Genomic DNA, 20,289 nt, shown 5'->3' with positions numbered 1-20,289 from the left:
TGCATTGAGCTGAGTTGCTTTTATCTCATTAATTTACAAAGTAAAACCTTGGTGCCTTGGAAACTAATTGAACTGAGTTTTATCTAAAAAGTTACAGTGCACACCTGAGTCTGGACCACAGGGAGTCTCCAGTCTGCCAGTTTCATTGCTGGTGTTGAACCTAGCAATTAGTTTAATCTGTGGAATTTCTCTCTCATCCATCTATGAAATGCACTTGAGATACTTTGGAGAAATAAGGTATTTTCATGAACTGTGGCTTTTATTTAGAAAGCATGGCTGGACTAGGTTTTTGCTTTTCTCAGTTTGAGCAATATAGCATAGTAAATAAGACTGGTAAAGTGAAGATTCAAATGGCAGAATAAAAATGAATGTGACATCCCTAGACATTTGGAAATGGCAAAACCAAAACAGCACTGAAGAAACCATCAAAAGGTATTGAAAGGCAGAATTAGGCATGACACTTGATTTCGACTAGGATAATTTAGTAGAGAGAAATAAACAATCCAGTATCTTCTTATTTGAGACATTAACCAGTTTTTTTTTCTTGATAAGTATATGACAATGATATTGTTCCTTATTTTTGTGTGGATTTACCAATTGATGTGTGTGCTGTTGATGGTAATTAAAATTTGTCTTATAGGCAGCCAATAAGGTAATCTGGTCCGGATATCTGTATAGAGAATGGAATAGCTGATTTAAATTGCAGTAGCATTATTTCAGTATAAACTTTTCTTGGAAGCTATGCTTATCCTTTTCAGTGTTGAAGTGTTCAAAGAGCCCTCACCAGGCTCTCTGAAATTTTTAAAGAATATATATTGTCAAAGTAGCGTTTTGTTGTTTTGTGGTGATAGGTTTGTGGGTTATTCTTTTTCTCAGACTTGCTGATTATACCAAGGTAGTATGTATATAGACTGTTTGCTCTGTTCTAGTCTGTGTCTTGCTGACTCCGTTTGTGATGTCTAGTGTTTGGGATATCACTCTTCACTAATTCAGTAATGTGTGGTGTCACACATGGATTGGGACATCGCTGAGTTAATATGTCAGGAGAAAGAACGAGGCGTTTTTGTGTATGTGAACACACGGTGTCAGGATGGAGAATAGAACCCTGAAGTCTAGATCACCTGTCTCCTGCTCTAAACCCGAGACCAGAGGTTCTCAAACTTCATTGCACCAGGACCCCTTTCTGACAACAAAAATTACTATACAACCTCAGGAGATGGGACTGAAACCTGAGCCCACCCAATCCCTGCCACCCCTGGGGAGGTGAGGGAGGGGGCAAAGCTGAAACCTCAGGCAGAAGGCCTGTAATCTCAGCCCCACTGCCCCAGGTTGAAGCCCTCAGGTTTTGGTCCCAGACAGTGGGGCTTTGGCCCCAGGCTCCAGGAAGTCTAAGCCAGCCCTGGTGACCCCTTTAAAATGGGGTTGTGACCCACTTTGGGGTCCCGACCCACAGTTTGAGAACCACTGCCCCAGACCATATTTCCCACTAAATGGGAGTTTGATCTAAACACCTGTTTAAAAATGTGCCTCTGTGTGGAAAGGTGTGTTAATACATTTGTGAGCTTGGATGAAATGGCATAATATCAGGTAGGGTCCTGTGCCACAGGGCTGAATAGAAAAGGTTCATTAGAACTAACTAAACTTATTGGTGCTTTTAAGAGACATTTTTGTGTATAATTAGTGTTTTGCCTGATAATGCAGGTAATGTTTGTTTTAAGTAGACACAGTTGCACTAGAGCACGTCCTCCGCTTGTGTGAAATCGTGTCTTGCTGTGTTGGAAACACCACTAATACATAGTATCATGCAGTCCCCAGGCAACCTGTGGTGTGTTCTCTTTGAATTGTACATAGATGAATTACATATGGTAAATAATTTTTAATCTATGTAACTGCAATGAGAAATGTTAGTAAAAAGTTTCATGTGTGAAAATGAGAAATGGCACTTGTTTTAATTTGCCTTTCTGAAACTGGAGAAACTTGTATCTATTGAGCCCACTTAATTTGCATCCTTTCCTCCCGGACTATCACTGAATAAATGTTGGGAGCTTGAAGCACATTAAAAAACACTTGCGTTGCCGCATATAGGGCTTGCACATCCCAGTTGAGACTACATAAAATCTACTTATGCTCCTTGTAAACAGGAACTGCTGGTTGCTATGGCAGGATTACCATGGGTACAGGACAACTGGGAAACACTTGTTGGAACAAAGAAACCACTTTCATTTTTCTCCTTCGTTCCCTTTTTGTGTGTAAATTCAGGTTTGGAATAATTGGCGTTAATTAAAAAAATTTCTCTTAAATTTTCTTTATTTCTAGAGCCTTTGATATTGCAAGTCCTCAGATATCTACGTAGGTGAAATGATAACCATGTTAGAAAAGCCCCTTTTTTCCACAATGAATGGCTTGCATTTCATGTTACGCATATGCGGGCGGAAAGGGGAGGGGGTGTTTGGATGATGGGACATAGTTTTAGTTTGGATCTGAAGTGGAGTATTGCTCTTTGAAAAATACTTAGTAGTTTTTAAGGCCGTATGGGACCATTAGATGATCTAGTCTGACCTCCTGTATAACAGGCCATAGAGTTTTACCCAGTTACCTCTTCAGGATGAGGATGGGTGAATATTCTTAAGCTAATTGTGAAATTGCAGCTTGTTCAATCAATAGTTTGGAAGTGCTTGGCAATTTCCAGGAGCATTCTGCCAGTCCAGACCTAGCTGCTCAACAGGAGGCATTGTAGACAATAGTGCAAGGACTCTGGTTAGGGTAGCTTTATGCAGCTAGTGTAGTCACGACACATTCAGTATTATGAAGCTTAGTTACTTGAGGGATGGTATGATGGGAGAGCCTAATTTTGGCAATTGATCTTTGATTATCGCCAGATAAGTATGCCCAGTGGTTGGTGATGGGATGGGATCTGAGTTACTGCAGAGAATTCTTTTCTGAGTGCTGGCTGGTGAGTCTTGCCCACATGCTCAGGGTTTAGCTCATTGCCATATTTGGGGTCGGGAGGGAATTTTCCTCCAGGGCAGATTGGCAGAGGCCCTGGAGGTTTTTCGCCTTCCCCTGCAGCATGGGGCATGGGTCACTTGCTGGTGGATTCTCTGCAGCTTAAGGTCTTCAAACCACAATTTGAAGACTTCAATAACTCAGGCATAGGTTAGGGGTTTGTTATAGAAGTGGATGGGTAGGGTTCTGTGGCCTGCTTTGTGCAGGGGGTCGGACTAGATGATCACATTGGTCCCTTCTGACCCTAGAATCTATGAGTTCCTGGCTTGGGAAGGCAAGAGAAATAACATCTATCAGAGCCTTTTCTAGTAAGAAGCACTGTGAGAAAAACATGTATAGTTACAATTTTAAGTCAGCTCTGGGGGAGGTAGATGTCTCTCTGCAACTCAAATGTTAAGTGTGACAGCTCACATCATGTAAACTGGTCTTCATGGGAAGCCCACCAGGCAAGTGATTGATAAATTCCTGTTCATTGTAATGCTAGTTAGCAGGACTTGGTGCCACTCTTGCTACATCTAGACTTGTGATCCAAGTTCTGTCATAATTTCTGTAGCAAAAATCTCTCAATGAAGTTTTTATTAGCATAACAACGGTTATATTTAATATAGTCCATTTTTTATTTTTATTTATTGCTAGTCTCTGCAGGCTCTGATACTACATCTTCATTGGTTATATTGGCTAATGGTTCCAAGTGTCATATTCCCTACTTCTTCTGAATAACAAAAATGGTTGTTGGTTTCATCAAGCTTTTTGCAGGCAACTTGAGGTTTGTTCCTGTATAGTCTGGCATTAAGCACAAAATCCTTTGCCAGCTATGGACACACCAGTGCCTGTTGGCACCAGCAGGGTGGGGTAGTACAGTTTTCAGATATGTTCCTCTGTTGCCTGTTTTCTGAGATTCAGGCTCTCTATTTCTCCAACACCATGGGCTGATATATCAGCCTGCCATTTGGCAATGGGAAAGCTCTTTGCTTCCAGTGGGTGGGAAAATTGCCCATGTTCTTGTTAGGTTTTCCTGCCTTTACCTTCTGGACTCAACTGTCTTAGTCCATGCTTTAGCTGAGAGCAGTGAAGATTTTCCAGAAAAGCCAGTACACTGCAGTGCTGACTCTTCCTCTATCATCATGACTTCCTAACTATAGAGATACTCCACTCCTCCATACTCAGCACCAGAGAAACAGCCATAAGCTGCTGGTCAGAAAATAAATTTGTTTTTAAGATGAAAATCTTTTTATCAAACAAATGTATAACGTGAGAGGCAGCAAAATTTCTGTGGTTCTACATCTGTTTGATAAGGTTTTTGGTCTGAAAAACAAATTTATTTTCTGACCAGCATCTTGTGACTGTTTCTCTGGTGCTGAGTATGTAGGACTGGTAAATAACTCCTTACAGATTGGGAGCATGTGTAATTCCTGGGGTAAGTTGTTAATAGAAAGGTAAGGGAGATGTCATTAGATTTCTAAAAATCTATGGAATCATAATTACAATGTTGTCGCCCTCTGTGGCATGGCAGGAGTCACTTGCTACTGCACCACCGTCCTCCTGAAGCCCCAGCCCCCAATCTCCAAATTCTCTGGTTGGTGAAATTGTTGATGATACAGTTTTGTTGGAAATGGGTTGAGTTGGGTATCATTCAAAAGCCCTGTCTCCCATGAATGATACCAGCTGTGACAACCTAGAACAATTAAGTAGATATGTATATTTGAGAAAATGTTTAAAAATCAGCTTTTTATAATTATACTTAAGACAGGCATATCAAACGTGCAGTTGTCACAGAAATTAAATTGTGGTTCTAGACCGGGGTCGGCAACATTTCAGAAGTGGTGTGCCGAATCTTCATTTATTCACTTTAATTTAAGGTTTTGTGTGCCAGTAATACATTTTAACATTTTTTAGAAGGTCTTTCTCTGTCTATATATTCTATAACTAAACTCTCATGTGTGAAGTAAACAAGGTTTTCAAAATGTTTAAGAAGCTTTATTTAAAATTTAAAATGCTGATCATATGCTGCCAGCCCACTCAGCCTGCTGCCGGCCTGGGGTTCCATTCACCTAGGCCGGCGGCGGGCTGGCAAGGGCCCTGCGGCCGGGGCCCTGGGCTGGCAGTGGGCTGAGTGGCTCAGCCCGCTGCCGGTCTGGGGTTCCATCTGCCAGCTCCTGCCAGCCAGGGTCCCGGCTGCTGGCCCCGCTCAGCCAGCTGCCGGTCTGGGGTCTCGGCCCTGCCCACATACAGTGGGTACCTACCTTCTCCCTGGTTTTAGCCCATTCTCTTCCTTTCTCTCTCTGCACTGAGCTGAGGGTGGGAGTGCACTGAGCACAGGGCTGGGGTGAAGGAGCAGGCTGGGGGTTGGGGTGTCGGGTCTGGCCAGGAGCTAGAATGAGGGAGGGGGCTCAGGGTTGGGGCAGGAGGTTTGGGTGTGGGAGCTGCCCAGGTAATACTCCATTTGATGTGAGGGGTGGAGGTGGGAATGTGGGGCGGGGGGTGCAGGAGCTGCCGTTTGGTGCTCAGGGTGGGGGTGGGGATGTGGGGGGTGCAAGAGTCAGGACAGGGGGATGGGTATGTGTGAGGAGGGTGCAGGAGTCACGGCAGAGGGCTAGGGGCGTGTGTGTGGGGGTACCGGAGTCAGGGCATGGAGTGTGGGGGAGCTGGGAATATGGGGGCGGGTGCCGGGGTCAGGGCTGGGGGCATGTGAGGAGGGTGCAGGGATCAGGGCAGAGGGCTGGGGGAGGGTTCAGGAGTCGGGTCAGAGGGCTGGGGGTGTGGGCTGGAGTCATGAGGATGCTCCCATCCCCTGCCCTGAGTGGCTCATGGCAGGGGGCTGGAGGGGATATGCCCTGATTCCACCTCCTTCTCCAAGGCCCTGCCCCTGCCTCTTCTCCAGAGCAGCAAGCACTCCCTCTCCCTCTCCAGGGCCATCAGCTGTTCGGCCACAGGGAGGGAGAGGAAGAAGGGCAGGAACCCAGTACGCTGGGGGAAGAGGTGGGGGAGGAGGGAGCTTGGCTGTTGGTGGAGGCTGGGCCGGGCAGGATTTCTAATGGCACGCCGCTGCCTGCTGGGGTACAGGCCGACGGCCCCACCCAGCCAGCTGCCATCGGTTGCCGACCCCTGTTCGAGACTGACAGTTAATGCTCAGAACATGATACCTGATTAACTTTTTTTTAATATTACAGATTAATATAAATGGAAGGGGTGCTTCAAATTGATTTGTCATCATTGGCAAAAATGGGGTTCACGGATATTGATTATCAGATTATCTGGACCAGCAAAGAACCATTCTTTGAAGGAGCTTCATGACTAACTTACATTCCTACCAAGCTTCAAAAATTTTGAAGCCAAGAAGTCTAGTTTTCACTGGCGCAGCAGTTAAATCAACAGTTGTAGAGCTTTCTACACTCCCTAACCTTGACCTCGCTTGTTTGCTGTGCAAAAGTGGGATGCACTCCAGAGGCAAAAAATCAAGTATAGCTTCAGCAGAAGGGGGAGAAGACATATCCTCAAATAATCCAGGCATGCAGGATATACCATACCACACCACACCATTTCAGGAGAAAGATGCATCTTAACATAGCACTACATGAGATGCCAGATTGAATGACACGTGTATGTATCCTGCCAATCATACCTGCTAGCCAGGGGCAGCTCTAGATTTTTTGCTGCCCCAAGCACGGCAGGGAGGCTGCCTTTGGCAGCCATGCTTGTGGGAGGTCCCTGGTACCGCGGATATGGCGGCTTGCCTGCGGGAGGTCTGCCAGTCCCACGGCTTCGGCGTGCCCTCCATCGAATCTGCGGGACCAGCAGACCTCCCGCAGGCAAGCCACCGAAGGCAGCCTGACTGCTGCCCTCGCAGTTACTGGCAGGGCACCCCCCGTGGCTTGCCGCCTCAGACACGTGCTTGGAGTGCTGATGCCTGGAGCCGCCACTGCTTCTAGCCCCACTGATCGTTCAGTTCCGTTAACATTCCTTATGTAGCTGGAACGCATGAACAAATACATTTTGAATTAGTTCTGCATATGTATCCTGACATTAGACATGGGCTTTACAGGCCTCTTCAGCAGCTAATAATGTCTGGTGATGATCTTTGTGGATGGTGGAATCTACATCCTGGTGAACTGCATACATTTTTTCACAGTGAGGCATGCAATTGACTACTTTGATGGTACTGATATTCCTGAGATCTAGGGGATTTTGTAGACCAGCAATACTGTGAACCAGATTCGTTCATGGAAAAAATTGCAGTGGAGAAGAGAGACACACCCCTGAACTCTTATTGCTCTTCAGAAATGGTATTTAGGTGTCTCCTTTGAAAAACATATGAATGTGTTTTGAAGCCATTTCTCAAAGGGTACAGGACTTGAGAGATGGGTTTCATGCATCCACTCCACATTCTGCTCTCAGTGACTTATCATGCATGATGGAGAGCTGCAATATCTCAGACTGGATCAAGCAAATCAGTGAAATGAAATGATTGATAAAACCCAACTTTCAGGGTGGTGTGCTGATACGTGAAGATGGGTGAGTCTTTACTGTTCTTTAGTCGATTCTGTCAGGACTGCTAATTGGAATTTGCATCTCACAGCCCTGGAAGACAGGTCATAAATGCACTGGAGTGGCTCATATGCTGAGTTTACCATATGAAGATAAACATTACAACACTTGGTAAGCTACACTGGTGGAAGTAGACAACAGAAATTGCCACAGACAAAGGGTGCGTTTATGCCCGCTATCAAGGGCAAATGATCAAGCGCATCCAGAACTACCCTCCCATCTTGGGCATGGATAGGTCTTGGAGGATGGACTGATCACACCAGTTATATGTGAAATACTGTACGCTCCCAAATCAATTCTTCAGCTAATCAAATGCTCATGTGCAAAGACCAGATGCTTGTCACCCTGCAAATGTTTGGTCAGTAGCCTGCCTTGTATGGAGAAACAGTAGTGTGATGCAGACAAAGATCAGTGTTTCTAGCAGTGGTGCCCTAGACCAAGACGATGACTTTGAATATAATGTTTTCAGTCCTACGTGTCAAGGCTAACTTCCCTGGGATTACCAAAGATCAATGTGGGGGTTTTTTTGTTTGTCTTTTTTTAACCTAAGCAATGCATTCCTGTATTAAGGTATAACTTAAAAGGATGATTTTTAAACATTCTTAGACATATATCTACATAATTGTTCTAGGTTTGTCATGTTTGATAGCATTGTGTCCACGGGAGAAAGGGCTTTCAAATGAAACCAATCTGGACCCATTTACGACAACATTGTATTATCCAAATTTCCAGTAAACTGGAGGGCCTGGAGCTGGGAGCCAGGGATGGTGGAGAAGCAATTTCTTTTGCCCCCTCTTCTGAATTCCAGAGGGTGACACTACAGAAGTTATGATTCCATTTCCTATCTGTCACTGACTTACCCCTGGAATGAGTGTTTACTTCGTTATGCTCTCAGACGAATAGTTAGGGTTTCTGTTTAAATCTGGACATGAAGAGTTAGGGAAGATGAGTGAGAGGACGTAGTGGTAAAAGTCTTGGACCTTCGCCTCTGGGTGTTACCGCATTTTGGCTGCTTCCACAGTTTTGTTAAGTACTTTCCAAATCCAGAGGATGACTCTGTCCCTGCCCTGAAGTAACATCCAATATAAAAAAACACATAGGGAAACAGATATAGCATACAGGTAAATTGATCATGGTGGTGATAGGCACATGCCTTATTTATTACATTGGGTTTATCTGTAGTTAAATACGCACAATGGTCCCTTGTCTTTATGCTTCTCCTTCCCAACATTTGACCCCCTGTCTATATATACAAATGAGCTTTTCACTCAAGAGATGAATAAATTAATTTAGTTAAGTAGCTGACTTAGTTTCTCAGAGGTATTGTACATGAAATGAGTCTTGGGAACAAAATGGGTTTTAAGAAAAATTTCTGTTGAAGAAAAAACCCAAAAGGAGTGGGGAGATATCGATGTAAAATCTAAGTATAAAACCAGGTGTTTGAACACTACTTTTCCATATATTACTTGCAGCAAGCCTCTGAAGAGCTATCCTGCTACTGTGTTTGCAGTATAGTTATCTACTAACATTCATTATAGTGTCCAGCTAAAGAAGCTTTATTTAAAGTTGAAGAAGGGGCTTCACTGCACCCCTCCTGGTTTAAGACAGCTATCCATGCTTAGACTCAGGCTGAGCGCAAGTTTATTTTTGCCAAGTTAGACAAAATTTGGTTTGGCTGTGAGGATTACTGTAATGCAAAAAGTTTGACCCTTTTTGGATTCAAATAGCACAAACTACATTGGGTTTTAAAAGCTGAAGCTTGGATGTACTCTAGTCATGAAAAGGACAAATTATTTTACATATGCAGAATAAGATAGTTGTAAATCAACAGATGTCAATTATCAAATGATGTACTGAGCATGCACAGTTCACCTCTTTTCTAATGATCAAAAGATTGTTACAGTCTAGTTTCAGCAAATAACGTTAATCTGAAATATTAGTTCTCTTGTCAGAAATGGTCCCCCCCATCAGTTTGGAGGCAGCACTTCAAGGGATAGGTTCGTACTTGGGCCAAAGTGAGGCAGATCATTGAAGTTTCTAGATAGTCTTAGCTTGGCTCTGGGCATACTGATGCCTAAATTTTACCAGTAGTTCTTCCTGTGCATTCATTGAGGCATCTCCTTTTAGATTGCTTTTTTACACTGTGGGAACAGGGAATGGATTGCTATCTCCTAATTTGTGGGAAAATTGATTTTCATAGATGGGCCTGACTATATTTTCCTGCTATTCACTGGATGATTATCTCAAGTTATTAGATTACCAGTTATCTTGTAGTGTTTAACACCTTTGTAAAGGCTGCTAGGGACACTCCCCACATGGTTGTTCCAGGCTACAAATGTTGTTTTTTATCCTAGGGATGAATAAAGGAAAATAGTTGGTGGCTTGGAGTAAATGTGCGGGGACTGTCCACACCAACCTGTAGAAGTGTCAGGTATCTTGAGGTAACTTGGAATAATGAACTTGACAAATAAAAAGTATAGTGAAGACAAGATCTTTATTTCGTTATAGTTCCATAAATATACTTGGTACCTTAGGGGCTTGTCTTCACTACCGGGGTAAGTTGACCGAAGTTACGCTACTCCAGCAACATGCATAACGTAGCTGGAGTTGACGTAGCTTAGGTCGACTTACCTTGGTGTCTTCACTGTGCTGCATCGACGGGAGACGCTCTCCAGTTGACTTACCTTACTCTTCTCAGGTAGGTGGAGTACTGGGGTCAACTGGAGAGCACTCTGCTGTCGATTTAGCGGGTCTTCACTAGACCCGCTAAATCAACACCTGCTGCATCGATTGCAGCAGCGTGCATCTCCCAGTAGTAAAGACGAGCCTGTAGATATAGAAATAAAACAATGTCCCTATGCTGGGAGTTGACGTTCTAAATAGTAGCTGAAAGCTCATGTTGTTCTATGGGTGCAACTTTTGTAAAGTCTAAGTCCAAAAATTTAAAAACTGGATGGTAAGAGATAGCAAAACCCAGTGATGATTCAACCTGGTGATGTTCCAAATAAAGAGCTCTTGAACAAAGAGTTGCTTTCATCACTTCACACTGACTCAACAGATATTTTAGGCTATAGATTAACATACAGACACATTCTTGGAATCTGATTTATGTAGATTGATGGGGTAAAAAGATTGTGGTCCTTGGACTGAGGTTAGGCACAGTTGTGGAGGTAGAGTTAAGGTTGTTTTCTGAATGACTCTAAGGCTTGTAATGAAACCCTTGCAACTAGTTATGACAGGCTCTATTACCATCACAGTTGTTGCTATGATTGGCACTCTGGCAGTGTGACTTTTCTAAGTGAACCCTAGAAAGCCATTATTACTTATGTGTGTGATCCCATTCCCCAAAGTATATTTATAATGAAGCATTGCATAAAATACACTTGGTCCCCAATCCCATCATAGTGCCACTCTGAAATGCAGATGCTGTTAGTGTGCAAACTCTTTTGTTTTTGAACCTTCTGAGTACAATGGGATCACGTGCTATGACAAGATAAGGAGGATAAGCACAGGTGACACCGACATGCTGGTAATGAGTAATGTATACTAGACCTACCTACAGTTTATTTAAATTTTTGTTCCTGTTTTGTATTTTCCCTACAGTGCCTACTATCTGACAAACTGTAACACTTTAAAATCTAGAGTCCTTCACAGTCAGTGTGTCTTCATTTTGTCATCTTGCTTTTTTGTGGTGGTTTAACTTGAATTATTAATGGTTCTATTAATCTTTACTTTCAAACATTATTTCCTGGCTCTTTTAATCTCTAATGTATCTTCCTTTTTCCATTATGCATCAGAGCTTAACAGGAGCCGTTGTGTCTTGAATGCCACACAAAGCTGTAGTATCCTCTTTCTAGCCTATGTAAGTGTTTTGTCTAATGTGTCTCAGTTCAGTATAGAATCATGGTAGTGGTAAAGACCTTTCATTGTGGTTTCTTTACTTTCAAACAATTTCTCCTACAGTCTTTTTTTTTTTTTTTTTTTTTTTTTTTTTTTTGGTTGGGGGGTGGGGGAGTATTTTTTTATGTAAAGTCTAGTGTTTCCTACCATTTTATTTGCAGATCTTACGTAGATGAAATGCTTGTGGTCACTATCATTGGTTCACCACATGAACGTTGCCTTGATGTATGCTGTGTTGTCCAGGGTGAGGATGATGGCTAGGACCTTTTTGAAAAGCCTTGTCTTTTCTATGTGGTTATACCAGCAGCACCCTGTAATCAGGGGCAGGAGCCATCTCCATGATGCAACCATTGTAACCTATCTGTTGCCTTGTGCAGCAGGGGCATAGCAACCACTCTGGAATTTATGCAGGCAGTGAACAGTCAGTTTCCTTCAACTTGCTTTTATGCGTTTTCTGGAGGTGCAGTTAGATGGAGAGACCTAGCTGTTTAAAAAAAACAAAATTAAAAACCCACAAAAACTAACTATCGGTCATTGCAAGGCGTACGAACCTCTCTCTTACAGGAAATTAAGGTGTAAATTATGGTGTGTGTTGTAACAGTCTGCCGCTAACTGGCAGATAGTTATATGGCCACTTATTATGAGACATAACTACTGCCTGTAGCAAGTGTCGAGTAAAACGTAGTGCTTTATAGAGCACAAATGTGGTCTGCAATCATATGAACTGGGAATTCCAAAGGTATCTGAAGGAGGCTACGGTACGTTGTGTCTAATCTATGCTTTCACAAAGTGGTCTCTCTTTTGATGGAAACATTAGAGAATATTGGCTGATAGGAGTCCTTGAAGAGATGTGCAGTATGAATCAAATACTCTAACTTATTTGAAGCTTTTTAAAACAGATTTTTATTTATTTTTAGAAATAAACATACAGTCCTGATTTATCAGAGGGGTAGCTGTGTTAGTTGGATCTGTAAAAAGCAACAGAGTCCTGTGGCACCTTACAGACTAACAGAAGTATTGGAGCGTAAGCTTTTTTGTGGGTGGCTTTCGTGGGTGAATACACACTTCGTCAGGTATTTCACCCATGAAAGCTTATTCTCCAATACTTCTGTTAGTCTGTAAGGTGCCACAGGACTCTGTCGCTTTTTAGTCCTGATTTAGTGCTGAGTGTTCTGCCCTGCTATCACTTCCTTTGAAAAAGCATAAACCCAGGCACCTGCAAATCCCACATTGGTATACACATCCCGTCCCATTCCCTGCCTTCTTCTCAAATAAATCCACCTCATATCCTAAACTTCAATGTAGATTTAGGGTGGACTTTTTTGATGTTGGGGCGGGGAAGAAAAGTAACTAAGAAAGTTGGAAAAGTTTTTAGTGTGTGTGCGGGGAAAGGCTGCATTCAGTCACAGCATAATTGGAAACGCAGAGCTTTTGCTGGTGAAAACTTAAGGAGACCCCATATGTTTCTGACAGGCTTGCTTTCCAGCTGGTTTTTCACCAGCACATGTCCACAATAATTAGTGAATGTTTGCATACTGATGTGAAGCACTAGCTCAACAGTGTGAATAATCAGTAATATAGGTAGACTAGCCAATGTTAGCAGCCTCAAACAGAACCAAACCTTAACAGCAATTCTAGGCACAATGCTCTCCTTCGGGGCCTGATCCTACTATAGGATACTCCCCTCAAACTCAGTGGAGGTTGATGGGAATCTGGGGTGCATGCTTCCTGGTGGCATTGATTCCTTAGGCTCTGGCTACATTAGAAAAAAATTGTAACCATGTTTAGGTGTGTAGCACGATGCAGCTGTAATGGTATTCTGTAGCATAAACTAGCTACCAGCTTTTTAATCAGATTTAGAGGATAGGGCTTGATGCAATTTAATTATCATATCTTGGCTAACACGTTCCTGCCATTTCTACTACTGGTGGAGGTACAGCTGTGGAAAGGTATAAGAAAAGTCAGTGTAGAAGCAGCCTTGATAAGCAAAGTGCATTAAGCAAACCTACCTTATCTGATTTTTGTAACACAGTTTTCTGACAAAATACCCATCTCTGTGCTAGCTAGGGAGACTATGCTGAAACTGGTTGTAGTTCTCAGGGTTCTGCTCCAGTGGAGAGGGGAGCCTGCAGTTAACATGAAATCATCACAGCAGCAAATGGATTGATCTTTAGCTCATGCTGTAGGCCCAGCGCTCCTGTTTCTACCTCTCCCTTCCAGTTTGAAGGTGTGGCTAAGACATGTGACTGAATCAGATTGCCGAAGGTAGGGCTAGAGAGCCAAAGCAATGTTAAATGGTCTTCATCTAAAAATACCTTTATAGTGGGATAGTTCATACTCTATAACTCATATTTATTTGTGACAGGGAGCTGCAGCATTAAAATACAACAGCAATCGAAGCAGAGTTATCTAGAAAGCCTAAAAAATATAAGGCAAACCAAAGGAGTATGGTAAAAAGGAAACAAGAAGGGCATGGGGTCCCTCTCAAGGAGCTAAGAGTGGCTAAAATACACACACTACTGATAGAGTAGCAGTGTTGAATAGTGGAGAAGCTGTGTGGGCTGAGGACCATTCCTGCAGAAATGAGGTGAAACAATGGAGTGGATTAAGTCATGCTGGCTCCCAGATGCCCGTTGGGATAAGGCTGAAGTAGAAGGTCTAGCATATGCCATTGCTGTTCATATATACCTGTCCTGCACAATGATGCCATCCGGCCTTGTGCAATTAAACCTATTAAGATAAGCAGCAGCTTGGAACCACTAAAAGCTTGGGAAACCATATATTTCTTCAGTCTTGACACAAATGAGGGGACAGACTGGATGTCTGGTATTATAATAGAGAATTCCATAACACTGAAATGAAGGGTGGTCTGTCCTCATTAAGGAGTTTTAAAAACGTCTAAACATTGCATTTACTAGTTTAAAACCTTAGTCTACGATGCTCATTGCGGTTTGATATTTTGCTTTCTGTGAGGAAACCCATGGTGCATACAAAAGTTTAACCCTGAGTGTTCTCTCAAAAGCCTGTTGTGGGTTGGTCATGCTGGGCTTTGTCTGTTACACCCCTGCAAGGTGTCTGGGACTAATAGTCTTGCCATAAACAGATAAGTAAGAGTTAATAGAACAGAAGTACTTCATATCTCTTTTGCCTGTAAAGGGTTAACAAGATCTGTGAGCCTGGCTGTCACCTGACTAGAGGACCAGTCAGGGGACAGGACACTTTCAAATCTTGAGGGAGGGAAGTTTGTGTGTGTGCTGTTAGTGTTTGGTGGTTGTTCTCTCTGGGTTCTGAGAGTGACCAGACGTGCAGCTAGGTTTCTCTCCAATCTCCCTGATACAGGTTCTTATAGATTCAAAATAGTAAGTATAGGTGATAAGGCGAGTTAGGCTTATGTTTGTTTTCTTTATTTGCAAATATGTATTTGGCTGGAAGGAGTTCAAATTTGTATTTTGCTGAAAGGATTTTAATTTGTACTTGTATACTTGGGCTGGGAGGGTATTCCCAGTATCTATAGCTGAAAGACCCTGTAACATATTCCATCTTAAATTTACAAAGATAATTTTTACTGTTTTTTTCCTTTAATTAAAAGCTTTTCTTGTTTAAGAACCTGATTGTTTTTTTATTCTGGTGAGACCCCAGGGGACTAGGTCTGGATCCACCAGGGAATTGGTGGGGAGAAAGGAGGGAAGGGGGAGAGAGGTTAATTTCTCTCTGTGTTAGGATTACTTTCTCTCTCAGGGAGAATCTGGGAGGGAGAGAGAGAAGGAGGGGAGAAGGTGAATTTTCCTCTCTGTTTTAAGATTCAAGGAGTTTGAATTACAGTAATCTTCCAGGGTAACCCAGGGAGGGGAAATCTGGGAGAGGCAACGGTGAGGGAAAGGGTTTACTTTCCTTGTGTTAAGATCCAGAGGGTCTGGGTCTTGGGGGTCCCTGGGCAAGGTTTTGGGGGGACCAGGGTGTACCAGGCACTGGAATTCCTGGTTGGTGGCAGCGCTACAAGTACTAAGCTGGTAATTGAGCTAGAGAAATTCATGCTGGCACCCCATCTTTTGGACGCTAAGGTTCAGAGTGGGGGAATTATACCATGACAAGTCTGTTGTGTCAAGTGGCTCTTTCTCAGCAAAACTGCAGGGAAGCATGTCTTGAAAGGTTCAGTAAACATGGCTGAGTTGTATTGCAGGTGCTGATTTTTCTATTTAATGCATTGCTGAGTGCAGGTGGCAGGGCCTCTGCAGTGAATTCAATACAGCACAAGCTCCTGCCATATTCAGCAGAGCCATTGTGCTTCCAAGCTCCTGAATACTGAGCGAACTCACTTGGGAGATGAAATGAGGAGGAGCAGGAGCTTCACATCTCGGAAAGCTAGCTCTGCACTACTCATTGCTGAGTCCTTACAAGCACCCTGGGGAGAAGTGAGCTGTGTTGTCAGTTAGCAACTGAGATATTTCTTCCATATTGGGTCTAGCAGCAAATTGTTCTCCTGCCATCAGCACTAGCAACACTAGAAACACTAGTGTAAGTCACTCACAGGTGTTCTTATCATCATCTCCTCTAATTCTGCAGGGTTTAATAACACCAAAGTTACAATGCTGTTGCCTAATCTACTCTGGTGTTCTGGCATTGCTAGCACATGTGAAGCTGCACCAAACTGGTGTTAAAGAAATGATGTAAATTCCTTCATTTTCTCACTGTAGACAAGACCTCCGCATAATTATATTCTGCTAACTTTTTCCACTCTGAAGCCCTTTACCCTGTCTTTCTCTCCTGCCTCCCTGATGCTGGTACAAGCAAAAATGGTCATGCAGTGATCCATGGACTGCTCATATTGATTATATATTATTGCCTAATTTAGAAGTGTGGTAAGGTGGAATGAGCAGTACACTAATATTTACAGCCTGATATATCTTGAAAACACTAAATTAAAAAGTTCTGGAAAATGCCAGAAAGTTTACTTCCCGCTGAATTTCCCAATGCTTCTCTAGGGCTGTATTGAGGTTTGTGGCAAAAATTTGTACTAGATAAAATGAAAGACCGCTACCAAAGTCTTGGTGGCTTACTGAGTGCTGTTCTGGCTGTGTTTAGTCACTTCCCTTTGGACTGTATGGCTTAGTATCTGTCACTAAATAGGCTCTTCTGTTGCTGATCAGAAACCAGTTTGATCAGTGATAACCCATTAACTCCGCCTCATGCAGTTTATTGGGTAAATTTTGCCTAATGTGCTGTGGTATGAACAGAGAGATGTTACTGTCTGTAATTTTCACATTGCATATAACAGTTGTCCAGGTTACACCATAAAGGCTTTAAGTGCTTATTGCTCGGTCTTATTGCTCAGTCTTTGGTCCTCATGGCTCTTCTACTACGTATTGATTGTGATTAGGTATTTTTGGTAACTAGGGATGTAAATACCATTTAAAAAGTTAAGTTTAAACAATTAAATAATATTTTGTTTTAACAGTTAACTGATTAAATGGCTGGGCCAATCCTGCCAGCACGGCTGGGGCCAATCTGGGCGGGCCGAGCAGCGTGGGGCTGGGCGGTGCAGGGCTGGCCATGGGGTTAACAGTTAAGGCAGGTTAACCAGTAAGACTCATGCTTACTGGTTAACTAGTACATCCCTTTTGGTAACCTGATGAAAATTGTTATTGTAAGAAACTACACCTAACAAAGTAAATAAGGAAACGTTATTTACTACTTCCTGTAATACAAGAACTAGGGGCCACCAAATGACATTAGTAGGCAGCAGGTTTTTGTGTGTGTGTGTGTTTTTAAAAAGGAAACATTTCTTCACACAGTGTACATTCAACCTGTGGAACTCTTTGCCAGAGGATGTTGGGAAGGCCAAGGCTATAACAGGGTTCAAAAAAGAATTAGATAATATCTTGGAGAATAGGTCCATCAATGGCTATTAGCCAGCATGGGCAGGGATGGTGTCCCTAGCCTGTGTTTGCCAGAAGCTGGAAATGGGTGACAGAAGATGGATCACTTGATGATTACCTGCTCTGTTCATTCTCTCTGGGGCACCTGGCATTAGCCACTGTCGGAAGACAGAATACTGGGTTAGGTGGACCTTTGGTCTGACCCAGTATGGCCGTTCTTATGTTCTTGATTCGCTGCTTGGCCTAAGGCAAAGTCACTTAACTTTTTCAAAACCTCGGTTAATGTATGTATAAAATGGGCGTAATAATACTTATCCTCACAGGGGTGCTGTAGACTTCAGTGTGGTTTAGGATTCTGGGAGGAAAAGTGCTGTGGAGAGGTCTAAACTCTTACCATATTAATTCATTAGTGCTACACACTGATGGCTCTTGTTAGAGTGTGTATGGTAACACCCATTCTTTCATGTTCTCTGTGTATCTATATATCTTCCTACTGTATTTTCCACTGCACGCATCTGATGAAGTGGGCTGTAGCCCACGGAAGCTTATGCCCAAATAAATGTGTTAGTCTCTAAGGTGCTACAAGTCCTCCTGTTCTTTTTGTGGATACAGACTAACAGGGCTGCTACTCTGAAACAGATTGAGTACCTCTCTGCATGGACTTGTATTTTCCATCCAGTTGGTTTATGCTCAGTACACTGATCCTTTCTCTCTCTTTCCCTTTTGCAGGTGTACTTTCCGATTCCCTAGCACAGTCATAAAGATCCAATTCACATCTTTATACCATAAAGAGGAAGTGAAGGAGGAAGCTTCATCACCTCCCCTTCGGCCACTTTATCCTCAGATATCACCTCTGAAGATACACATTCCTGAGCCGGATCTCCGGAGCTTGGTCAGCCCCCTGCCCTCCCCCACTGGCACTATCAGGTAAGGTGCCAGCGATACAGAGTGCAGAGAAGGTTCTGGGCTTCCCTCCTTGTTGTCGCTGGAGATTCCGTCCCCATCCTCCAAGCACCAACGTAGCATTGGTTACCCAGTACACTTAATACATGAAATGATGCTCAGGGTGGGGGTGGGGATGTGGAGGGGCTGGGTATAGGGGCGGGCTGGGGGAGCGGAGGGTGAAGAAGAGCGGACCGGGCCAGGCTGGGTAGGATTTTTGATGGCATGCTGCTGCCTGCCGGGACTTTGGCAGGCAGCAGCGTGCCATTAAAAATCGGCTCGCGTTCTGTCTTTGGCACGCGTGCCATAGGTTGCTGACCCCTATTCCAGATCATGGAAGCTACTTAAAGATGAATTGAAAAGTCCTGGCGATGAGGGATAGAGATTTAAGATCTCAGATCATTTGTATAATAAATGCGTAGAACTAATATTAAAGAATGAGAAAAGGGCATAGAGTGAGACCTCTTTGATGGTCTAGGGATGATATGTTCCATTAGGTGCTCCGTAGATGTGCATAAATGTGTTTGCCTGCTATGTTGCATTATTTGTTATAAATTTTGTTTTCATTTCCTTGTTTAGTTTTTTTTTAAATTGGAGCCAATGTGTTCCTTGAAGCAAGGGTAAAGGTAGCCGGTCAGTAAGGAGAGGGAACAATATTGTCAGACTCTTGGTCCACTGATAGACTTCGGAGATTTGAGAGTTAATAAATGTGTATTTTCTATTATGTAGATTATTAATAAAAGTTCAGAAGCTTTGCTAATCAGAAAATCAAATAATTATTTTCTTGCTTCTCAGCCAAGAGTTGATAGTGAAGAGCCAAAGTGAGATCTCCTAATGCTAAGCGTCTTTACTTGCACAAAGTACAGTACAATACATTTACTGTTACAGTAGGAGATATTATAGTTGTCAAAACAACCCAAGTATGCTTGGTGTAATAGCATTGGTTTGTTTGTTCTTATTCACCAATTTGTAAAATGTGGTAATGCACAATGGATCTCTGACTTGTTAGCGCTAATGTAGTTAGTATATTAAAACTTGAATGACTTGGACGTCATGAAGGCAGTGTTTGGCTTTGCCTGGGATTGGAAGCACATTGCTTGTTGGGTAAGCTTTTTCCTCTTTGCTAAGTTGCGCTGCTGTGTAGTGTAAATACTCAACGAGGTGGGGGCTGGTGGTGGGTGTGGTTTAGAGTGTTCTGTTCAGGCTGCATTTTTAGTTTATATTCAGCCTCTTTTAAATGAAGCTAGTTGCAGCAGGGAGCTGGAGGAGGGTAGTTTCGTTGTCCATTTCCATTGTCATTTTGTGTCAGGCAGCACAGTGTGGCCTATGTTCCTCACAGAGGGTGCACCTTTGACTCTGGTATATGTCTGCAACTGATACATGACTCCACTATATATATATTTTTGGCATAGGGAGAGAGTGGAAATACTAGTGTTGAATTTTGCTCTGCCCCAGCAGAGATGATTCACCAAAGATGATTGATGTTTGCATCCGTTTGCCTTAGCAGAAGCAAATACAGCAGAGTCTTCGAAAACCTCAAAAGATTTCTGAGGTTTTTGCTTGCCCAAATGCCTTTCGTTCTGTGTTCCTCTTGATGGGGAGGAGCTGACCTGTTTGTAAACATCCCTGTTCTGCTCCTCACCCCCTCCTTCTCTCCACCCTCATATCCTGTCTTTCATGTTTCAGGAAGTGAATGAGATCTGCATTTTTTTTTCCTTGAGAGAGTGAATGTTCTTCGCTGAGCAGATAAACTGGATCTCCAGAATGTGAATCTCTGTACGGCCTTCTCTGAGGCCTCCGTGTCCCTGTGTTGAGTTGTTAGCTGCAGCAACTGCCTTTGTCCCCTTTCGAAGAATATGTTTTTGAGGCCTGGAGAGAGCTCAGAGCTTGAGCCCTCCCCTGTTTATTCCCTCCGTGTGTTGGGAGGAGGTTTTCATTAGCTCAGCTCCCCTCCCTCTCTCCTCCCTTTCCAGTATTAACTTTCCAAATTTGGTGTGCGTTTGGCTTGCCTTTTCCTGAT

The 20,289-nt window shown here is 43.1% G+C and overlaps 1 protein-coding gene across 1 annotated transcript in view; it reads left to right on the top strand.

Annotated features, from left to right (window-relative positions):
• Window positions 1-20,289, top strand: part of FOXK1 (forkhead box K1) — a 67,226-nt gene that overhangs the window by 19,779 nt on the left and 27,158 nt on the right. The window contains exon 2 of the mRNA XM_050966567.1: window positions 18,057-18,254. Within this exon, the coding sequence (XP_050822524.1) occupies window positions 18,057-18,254 (198 nt within the window). The remainder of the gene's footprint in view (window positions 1-18,056; window positions 18,255-20,289) is intronic.

The sequence above is a fragment of the Gopherus flavomarginatus genome, chromosome 9 (genome assembly GCF_025201925.1).
Source record: "Gopherus flavomarginatus isolate rGopFla2 chromosome 9, rGopFla2.mat.asm, whole genome shotgun sequence".
NCBI classification, from domain to species: Eukaryota; Metazoa; Chordata; order Testudines; family Testudinidae; genus Gopherus; species Gopherus flavomarginatus.
Note: the sequence above shows the minus strand (reverse complement) of the source record. Positions and strands in the feature narration are given on the sequence as shown.